Genomic DNA, 10,129 nt, shown 5'->3' on the forward strand with positions numbered 1-10,129 from the left:
GGGTTGCCATTTCCTTCTCCAAGGGTTCTTCGCTACCCAGGGATTGAACCCATGTGTCTTACGTCTCCTGCATGGGCAGGCGTGTTCTTTACCACTAGTGCCACCTGGGAAGGCCTGCATTATTCCTGTAAGTCTGTCCTACATTACAGCCTAAAGTCACAGAGCCTCTGTGCTGACACAGCATCAGCACTTTCTCTGTTCAGTTGACTACAGCTGAGATGCTGAACTGGAGGCCCCAGCAGTCAGACCATGCCCCGCAGCTGCCAGGCAGGAGGCCCTGTCCCCTCCACACCCATGATCCTGAAGCTTGACCCGTTTCTTCTCAGAATAGTGGGACCTCTCCCATGACAGGCGGTCTTCCTTAACATTTTAAGAGAAGCCCCTGATGATAAGCATGTGTTTTCTAACGAAGTGACTCCAGAGTCCATAGTTTTCACCTACAGAACCATCCAAACACATAAATGGTCTTCCCATCTGCCTCCTGAACCCTCAGGAAGGGGTCATTACAAGGAGGAGTGAATAGTTTAAGGGAAAATTGTCCCACAAACAGGCAAAGCGGAGACAGGCACTCCTCAGGGAGAGGGAACCGAGGTGGGAGGGAGCCTGTGGCCTAGGGAGGGGATTGGGGGGCTGTTGTGAGGAAGGGTCACAGGGTGAGGGGCCTTGCCAAGTGGGAAAGGGTGGACCATTCGATATGCCAGGTCAAGTGCGGGATTTTTGGATGTTTTGTTAAATATTTAAACAGATGAGGGGGTGACATGGTGGATGTTTCTAAATGATCCTTCTGGCCAACAAGGTGGAGAACAGAGCAGAGAAACTTCTGGTAGGGAGAGGTCTCTGGGGATCCCAGAGGGTGGTGGCCTCAGAAGGTGAGGGCAGAGAGGTGGGATGTGGGGGAACTGAGGAAATGTCGGTGATGTTTATAAAATGGGCAGAGCTCAGGGACAGACAGGCCGTGGAGGCTGAGGAGAGACAGAGCAAGGCTGCTGCAAAGCGTGGAGGCAGCACTCCCACCCCAAGCCCGTCGCATGAGCCTCGTGGCCTGGGGGTGGGGGGAGACTTGGCACACTCTGCAATCCCTCACTTAGTGGGCGTATCAGCAAAATATGCAGCAGTAATTACAGCCTCCTGCTAATTGCATTGTCTGGGATCCTGATTTTCTTCATTCATTGATTAGCAGAACAATCTGTAATTATGTCCTTACTTGGGGAGGTCGGGGGCAGGCTAGGGTTCAGGAGGCCAGCCTGCCCTTCCTGTTGACTTGGCCCAGGGCAGGGGAGCAGGCCAAGTGCTTTCTCTCCAAGAAGGAAGCAAGTCCAGCAAATTGCTTCTGTTGCGGAAAGGCCAGGCAGGTCTCACTTGTCACCTGGTGAGGCAGCTGCTTCCCAAGCTGGAGTTATGTGTGAAATGGGTGGGGCCGTGTGTGTACTAGGCCAGGCTGACTCCACCAGATTCGGTGTCCCTGGGTCCTGTTCTTACAGTCAGGAAGCATATCTCCAGGGAAAGAGGGGCAGCAGGGTGCAGGTGGATTCCAGGCTTCCCCATGCTGTGCAGGAAATCGTGTCTAACTGGGTTTTCTTGCTTTGGGTATTTAGTGATGTGATAGCGTGCGATCATCGCTATCAGGACTAGGCTGAAGCTGGCTTTGTATTATTTAAGACAAAATGATTTTGTGCAGGAAGTTAATACTACAAATCAGACAGAGGAAGATTGTGGCAAGGTCCCTGGGGGGAGTTCTGAACCCTTGAGGGCCCAGGGTTCTGGCTCCAGAGCTGCCCGCAGGACAGCTGGAAGCCTCTCTGAGATGAGGGGCCTGGGCTGACTCTGCCCAGAGCCTGTGGTGGTTTTCAAGTACATGAATAACTGTGAATGAGAATTTTCTGCATAAAATCAATATGTGCTTAATTATATAGATGCTTATCTAGTCATTAAAGCCAGACTGTTAGAGCCTCTAATCAAGATCGCCTCAGATGTTCTTATGTCTTCCGAGGTGATGACAGCATTTACTTTTTGCAGCTGCTCTGGTGTGTTTTTTTTTTTTTAATTTATTTATTTTAATTGTAGGCTAATTACTTTACAATATTGTAGTGGTTTTTGCCACACATTGACATGAGTCAGCCATGGGTGTACATGTGTTCCCCATCCCTTGGGGTGATCCCAGTGCACCAGCCCTGAGCACCCTGTCTCATGCATTGAACCTGGACTGGCGATCTATTTCACATATGATAATGTACATGTTTTAATGCTATTCTCTCAAATCATCCCACCCTTGCCTTTTGACAGGGAACATGGGAACGAGCTTGTGGGCATGGGAGTTCGGGGTGGGGCCCCATAGGAGGTGAGGGCAGGGCCCCGGAGGTGAGGGACTGATGGGACCTTGTGGGCTGCTTTGGTAAACTGGGAGGTCTGTGGGTTGGGGCTGTGAGGTTAGGGTCCTTCATGAGGAATGGCTGTAACTGGGAAGGCTCTAGAATCCTGAAGGATGTGGAAGGGCAGATACAGAATTGTCCCCTGGTTCGGTGTGCTGGTTCCAGTGTTTCCGCCAGGCTCACAAGAGGTGCCGCTGAAATGAGCCGTAACCAAAGGTGGGTGGAGAAGGTCAGATGCTCCTGGAGGGGATGGGTGAACAAGGTCAAAGTTCCACCCGCTGTAGGGGCTGGTGGGTCCTTGCACTGTCCTGGGCTGGCTGAGCCTGGTGATTTGGTGGAGCGAGTGGACATCTAGTGGCCGTCTAGGGGAACCTCACTCTCTACACTTTCTGAGCTCCAGCGGGCTGGCCGAGGGCTCCAGGGCCACTGTGCCCACAATGAAGGTGGAGAAAGTGGGGTGTAGGATTCTAGTCTGCGAGGGCCGCAGCCATCTTCTTCCTGTCTCTGCCTTTCCCCGGCCACCCCTCAACACAGAACTCCCCCAACTTTGAGGTTGCTTGAGAGGTCAATTCCAGCCCAGGTAGCCCCTGCACAGAGTAACGGCTTCTGCGGATGCTCTGTGTGGCCCTCTGTGAGAAGATGTGGGCTCCAGAGACTTTTTTGATTCTGTGCGTGCTTGTGTGTTAAGTCGCTTCAGTCATGTCCGACTCTTTGTGACCCTGTGGACCGTAGCCCTCCAGGCTCCTTTGTCCGTGGAGTTCTCCAGGCAAGAATATTCGAGTGGGTTGCATGCCCTTCTCTGGGGGATCTTCCCGACCCAGGGATCAAACTTGTCTCCAGCATTTCCCACATTGGCAGGTGGGTTCTTTACCACTAGCGCCATCTAGGGTCTGATTCCATTTGTTATTAATAAAAAGAATAGGAGGAACCAAGGGACAGCCAGAGGCAAGGGGGTGAATGCCAGCCTCTTATGATGGGAGAGGGGAAACACTGACGATCTCCATGTGTCAGAAGACAGGAGGGAAATATGACCCTGCCGTTCTCAGAGTGGACCTGCTGTCCCCCTACTTGGGGAGACTGGAGGCAGGATGGAGGGTGTGATGTGCAGAGGCCGAAACCAGGGGCAGGGCAGAGAGGGAGGAAGCTCCAGGTGCCCTACATGCAAGGAGCTGGGAAAGACTCGGCCGGCACCCAGCTTCGCGTGAGGTGGCAGAAGGCTGGAGGGGCATCAGCTCCATGAGCTGTGTGGAGAACAGAGACAGAAGGGAAGCAGAGTCCACTTCCTCGTTATCTAGAGGTGAGCGAGTGTGGAGGAGCCCCAGAAACTCACACTACAGGGGCCTGGGCTGCAGCCTCGCCCCGGGCACCCTGAGAAAGGGCACCCAGGGAGTCACCTGCCCCTGGCCTCCACGGCGGGGAGGTGGAAGGTTGAGAGATCTGGCCTTGGGACTTGGTGAGGTGGGACACATCTCTGGTGAAGCTCATGCCAGCCCTGCCCTCCCGCTCCCCCCAGGACACCCAGAGGAAGCTCCTTGTCAGACTGGCTATCTACCAAGGAGGCCTCAGTGGGTGAGGGATGGGAGGCTCACAGTGGGCGGTGGACAGAGATCCCCGGGTACACAGAGAGGGGCAGGAGAGGCCCACCTGGAACAGCCCTCACCAGCTGCAGGCACCCAGCAAGTCCTGGCCTCCTTTTCCACACAGTTCCTTGGACTGGCCTCCCGAGGATGTGGACCTGGTTGGGGGAAGGTGGAGGGGTTTGCCTTTCCTCATCCTTGTCGCCTGTATTGAGGTGGTACTGGGTTGGACAGGTCCACTAGGTGTGAACCTTGTGGAGTGGGGAAGTTGACTCTCCATACGGCCCCCAACCACACCCCAGAGTCTCAGAGTAAGCCCTCTGCCTCTCGGTGGCTGTCCGCCTGGAGCTCTAGCTACAGGCTCTGCCTTGGTAGGGAGACCCCAGGGCCTGGGCTGTAGAGGCCTCATCTCTCTTGGGATAGCTCAGCCTGGCTCAGTAGGCATCCTCTTAGCAAGACTGAGGCCCTTCTGTCCATCTGTGAGGTCAGTATGAACGCAGCAGTCAGTAGAGGCCCTGAGCAGTAGCAGCCTCCATTCTGGGACTCAGAATACAGCAGGAGAGAGACAAAACTCCTATCCATAAGCTACATTTCGGGTGGGAAAGAGAGGGATGTTTGTAAAAAGAAAAATGGCGAAAAACACCATGTGATGAAGAGCCCTGGAAAACAGTGAAGGAGGGGCAATGATGAGAAGGTAGGAGGGTGTGTCGGGGCTGAGTGCAGGCCGGGGAGGCAGCGGCCTGGGAGACCCCGGAAGCAGGGGTCGGGGGCGGGGGGGGTGGTCAAGTCCGGTGTGGCTGGAGCACAGGGGGTGGGGAGGTCAGGGGACCTGATGTGAACAAGGCTGAAGGGGCTGGTCGTGCGCGGCAGGGCTTGTCGGCCGTGAAGAGTGCACAGGTTCCAGGGCGGGCAGCTTGTCTGCTGGAGGGTCTTGGCTGCTGTCCACTACCACAGTCACTGGCTGCTGTGAGGGGGAGTCATTGTGAGGAGGGAGATGTGGGCAGGAGGGGAAGGGGATGGAGGAGGAAGGAGGGGGGCTTGGCCTGGGGGTAGATGGAGCATGACTCTTGGAGGGAACAGTTGACAAGAATGACTTGATGGATGGATTAGATTTGCATGTGAGGAAAGTCCAGGATAGACTCCTAGGGTTGTAGCTTCAGCAGCTGGGTGGATGGGGACGCTGTCTACACAGAAGGTGGCTGAAAGGTAAGTCATTTGGAGGCAGAATTTTTTGCTCTGAACGTGTTCAGTTTGAGATGCTTCTGTGTCTACAGCTGAGGGGGAAGGTCAGGATGAAACAGAGCTAGGGAGACACTGGCTTATGGGATGGAGGTGAGAACCTGCGGGGAGAATGTTGATGGAGGAGGATTTCGGGGGACTAAGCCAGGAACTCGGATGGGGGTGACTAGGAGGATCCAGTGAAGGAGAGTGAGGAGGAGCAGCTGGAGGGGGAAGAGAGACAGTGGCAGAGGGCGGTGTCACGTGAGGCTGGAAAGAAGCATTCCCAGGAGGGCGTAAGACGAGGACGGGGAGGCAACCATGGCTTGTGACAGCCTTGAGCCATCCATGACCAGGGAGGGCTCAGGGGATGGGAGGACCTGAGGGGTGGGAAGGCAACCATGGCACGTGGCAGCCTGCAGCCATCCAAGACCAGGGAGAGCTCAGGGGAGGGGGGATGTAAGGGTGGGGTAGGGTAAAGAGAATGGGAGGTAGGCTTAACGGGGGTAGACAGCTCTTCAGGGAGTTTTGCAAAGGGAGGTAGTGAATGGGGATTGTGTTGCGGGTGGCATGGAATCAAGGGAGGAGGTGGAGGTTTATCCCAGTGGGAGTGATCCAGGAGAGGGAGAAGAAATTCAAGAACAAAGTCCTTCAGTGAACAGAGACAAAGGCACTGGTCCGACATAGGAACAGGGGTAACTGGAGAAGCAGCTGAGGATGTGGGGGCAGCGGGCCCAGGTGAGTGATGGGTTTGGTGTTAGCAAGATGAGGTATTGTGATCTGAACCTATGCGCTCTAAGATGTGCAAGGCCGAGTCCTCAGCTGCGAACTGGAGCAGGGAGGTGATGGAGGTCTGAGGGGAGAGAAGCGTGTGTGATGACCAGAGATGACCTTGCAGGCCTAGCTTCATCTGGGTCCCATTGTTGGAGGCAGCCTGTTGAGGTCTACCCTGTGGATCTTGAGAAGGGATTTGGCCTAAGTCATCTCTACCCTACACTCTTCTTCCTTTTCCCCTGCTCTTCATTTAGAACGTCCGCTAGTGGTACAGCCCCCACTGAATGCATTTAAGATTGTTTGATCTCAATTCTCCCGCTGGAACCTGGAGTTAACCGCTTTTGAGTTCAGAAGCACGGCGCCCTCACACAGGCCGAGCTGCTGAGGATGGAGCAGGACCTGCTGTTGGAGAGGTTCCTGGCCTTCCCGAGCAGTGTGGGCCTGCCTGCGGCTGCTCTGGGGGCTCAGTGACACTAAGGCAGGCAAGGAGCCTTGTGGCTCACTCCTCAGTGAGCCCCTCTAAGCCGTTCCCTCTTGTGTAGCCTTGGAAAAGCTACACATAGACTGGAAGTGTGATGTCCAAGTTGTAGGGACCCACTGAGGTGACATGAGATGGTGATTGAGGTGTGTTGTGTCCAGTTCTTGTTTCTGGAGTGAATTCGAGACTTTGCATGTCCTTCCTGGAAAATGAAAAGCCTCAGGTGGCTTAGGGAGACTGTTGGGAAAGGATGTGGGTTCTGGTATCACCCAGCTTTGCCCCTTTCAATCCATGTAACCCTGGTCAGTTTGTTGAGCCTCCCTCATTCATTCTGTTAACTTAAGTTTTATTGTTGGTAAAATGGGGGTGATAATCTGACTTGACAGAATTGAGAAGATCCCAACTCTGTACTTGCCCAGCAGACATCAGACAGATGTGAGTCCCTGAGCATTGAATGTGTCCCGTGTGTTCAGCAGGCCTGGTGCCCCTCCCCTCTCAAGGCCTGCGTCCTAGCGTGTGAGAGGGGAGCATTGGGAACCACACATAGGCTACATCACTGGAGCAGGAGTGCCTGGCAGGGGATGGACACTGATAATGGGGGTGATAACTATCCAGGGGGTCTCTGGTGACATCTGAGTGGAGACTTGGCAAGCCACATAGGTGTCTGAGGTGGTCGCTGCCGCTTGCAAAGTGCTTCTGGAATATTCCTTCCAGCGTACACTCTGAAATGCAGAGGCACACCTGGCATTTGGGGGGTTTTCCTTGTGGCCACGCTGGGCACTGGCCTCAGCCTCTCTCTTGCAGGGTTTAACTCCCTTGTGGGGGGCGTGATGGGCTTCTCCATCCTTCTGAGTGCCGAGGTGTTCAAGCACAACTCGGCTGTCTGGTACCTGGACGGCAGCATCGGCGTGCTGATCGGCCTCACCATATTCGCCTATGGGGTCAAGTAAGTACTGCTTCCTCTTTGCCCTCTGGGCTGCCAGGGGTGCTGTATTCCCCACTTCTGATAACTACGTCCTGTCCCTGTGACCCTCCTGCTCCTGGGCGAGGTCGGGGACTGGAACAGCCCCAAGCAGCCGTCACACATCCTTGTGGCTGGGAGAGAAGGGAGGTAAGTGGTTCTGCCTTCAACTCTTGGTGCCAGATCAGTGCCCCTTCCTTCCTCTACAGTGAGGGTCATGATGATGCACCAGGCAGGCCTGTGTGGTATCCTCACCCGTTAGCTCCCTCTGCCACCTGGGGCAGTCAGTGGGGAGGTGGTAGAGGGGGCTAAAGCACCCAGATTGAGAAAACTTTTTATAAAAGGGGCTTTGTGCAGTAAGGGCTGCATGTAGAAAAACCCACCCAGGCCTTGGGTTCTAGTCCAGCCCGAGGCCACTCACTAAAGTGCCCTGTAGGCATCACTGGCTCTGTATGCAGCGTCCAGGCTGGAGTCAGCCTCTGAAAACAGTTTCTCAAGCTTATAAATGTTAACACACTTCTCTCTCCCACCAGGATGGCTTTAATACAAGAGACAGTAAGTGTTGGTGAGGTTAAGGAGAAATCAAATCTCCATATTCTGCTGGTGGGGATATAAAATTGTTTAGCCATTTCAGGGATAGGTTAGCAGTTTCTCAAAGTGTTAAACAGAGTTGCTATTTGGCCTGGCAGTTCCACTCCTTGATACATAATCCAGAGATATGAAAACATATCCATGTAAAAACTTACACACGAATGATCATAGTGGCATTATTCACAGTGGGCAAAAAGGTAGAAAAAACTCGTATGCCCAACATACAACCCATATGCCCAACATACAACCCATATGCAGGTTTTAAAGAACACAGATGTCCATTGATTCAATAAAAGGTGGTAGAGACATAGTGGAGGATTTATTCAGCCAAAAGAATGAAATACTGATTTGTGCCACAGGGATGAACCTTGAAAACACGCCCAATGGAAGAAGCCAGTTACGGAAGGCTACATGGTGCATGATTCCAGTTACAGTCAATGCTTCGAATAGGCAAATCTTTAGAGAAAGTAGATTAGCGGTTGTTGCGGGGGATAAGGTGGGGAGTGACTCCTAGTGAGTTTGTTTTTAGGGGGGTGATGAAAATGTTCTAGAATTAGGTGGTGACAGTTGCGCCACCTGTGTGTACACTAAAAAGCACTGAATCACAGGAGTTTTATGGTATGTGAATTGTATTTATAGAAACAAAGCCCCCATCTGTTCCCCAAGTCCAGGGCTGTGGAGGGTCCTTGTTGGGGTGACCGGTCTGCTTCCTCCTTGCAGGCTGCTTATTGACATGGTGCCCAGGGTGAGGCAGACGCGCTACTACGAGATGTTTGAGTGAAGGTGGCCTGCACCGGCTGCCCCGCCACTGCATGAAGACTGTCAGGACCAGGAGACGTTTCCACGCAGGCAGATGGTGCCCATGTTTAACTGAACATCAGCTTCTCTCTCGGAAAGCTTGTGCTCACAGGAACGAGGTCTACCCCGCAGGTCGGACTGCCTTGCTCTCCTCCCACCACCGCCCCCGCCCGACACCGTAGGACAACACTCACCGAGCGGGGACCCTCCATGGGAACTGACCTCGTCCACCTTCTGCTATAAAACAGGTTCGTGTGGGGAGGGTACACGCCCTTCTGTGGTGCTCCCAGCCTGACATGGATAGTGACTCGCCAGGCCCACCTCCTCGGGGCCCACCTCCTCTGGTCTCCTGGCAGATTTTAAGAGAGGACCGCACCCTTTGGTCCCACACCCCTTTCCAGAACCATCGTGTAGATCACCTCCTAATTTCTATCCGTGTGTTTCATTCGTTTCATACTGTTTTACTAATCCTCAGTCTAAACACTGGATTTGTTCTAAAGGAGACCATTCTATTTTTAAAGTACTTAGTGATAGATGTATGAGCTTTGCATGTATCAAACTCAGCCCCAATCCTTTCTTGTACATTCAGAGCCCAAACATATATGTGTAAACACAGGATCCCTTTTGGAGAGATGTGAAACTACAGTTTATTTGTAATAAATTATATAATCTATCCATAGATGCATAGATCTACATGCTGTGTGAAGTGGTAATGGTAGGTACATCACAGTCTTCTCGTGATGGCTTCCTCCTCTGTAAGGAATTAATGTTCTCGGTTTATGTAGCGTTAGTCGTAGACTCTGTACAAAGCAGCCCCCACGTGCAACATTCTGTCCTCCAGCACTGCTGCTTGTCCAGGCAGCGGTGACCAATAAAGACCTTTTCCTGTTTTGTATGGTATGGGGAGGTGATCGCCAGAGTTGTCACTGCTGTGGGCAGGTTTTCTGTCATGGGTGAAGGACGACTTGTGCCCGGGTAGAGCCCCTGAAGGGCAGGTGGTCTATTCTAAGAGGTCACTGACCTTGGTTCAGTCTGATGCTTTTGAGAGTGCTTTTCTCCAACGGCATTCTGCAGCATGTTCTAGGGGCTGTTACCATGTCGCACACACAGAAAACAGACACTGTTCTGGTCTGGGAAATACAAGGTGCAACAGGTTCCTTTGCTGCAGGTTTTTCTTCCTGTATTTAATGTTTAATGTAGTTCCCACTGTGGAATCTTTGTGTAGCATCCTCAAAACTTAAGCACTCAAGTTATGCTCACCTTTCTGGGGACTTGTGTCCCATCAAAGATGCCAGGTGTCTCCCATGGAGTCTCTGCTCTGGGCAGCATCCAGGCACTCTGCAGTCTTCAGAGAGGCTGCACC

General features: G+C 53.1%; 1 protein-coding gene across 1 annotated transcript in view; it reads left to right on the plus strand.

The window, feature by feature from the left end:
- TMEM163 (transmembrane protein 163) overlaps positions 1 to 9,666 on the plus strand; it is a 279,198-nt gene extending 269,532 nt beyond the window's left edge. Inside the window, exons 7-8 of the mRNA XM_069577763.1 lie at positions 7,221 to 7,362; positions 8,689 to 9,666. Of these exons, the coding sequence (XP_069433864.1) occupies positions 7,221 to 7,362; positions 8,689 to 8,749 (203 nt within the window). The 3' untranslated portion in view covers positions 8,750 to 9,666. The remainder of the gene's footprint in view (positions 1 to 7,220; positions 7,363 to 8,688) is intronic.
- The last annotated feature ends 463 nt before the right edge of the window (positions 9,667 to 10,129 follow it).

This window comes from Ovis canadensis, chromosome 2, assembly GCF_042477335.2.
Source record: "Ovis canadensis isolate MfBH-ARS-UI-01 breed Bighorn chromosome 2, ARS-UI_OviCan_v2, whole genome shotgun sequence".
Lineage (NCBI taxonomy): Eukaryota > Metazoa > Chordata > Mammalia > Artiodactyla > Bovidae > Ovis > Ovis canadensis.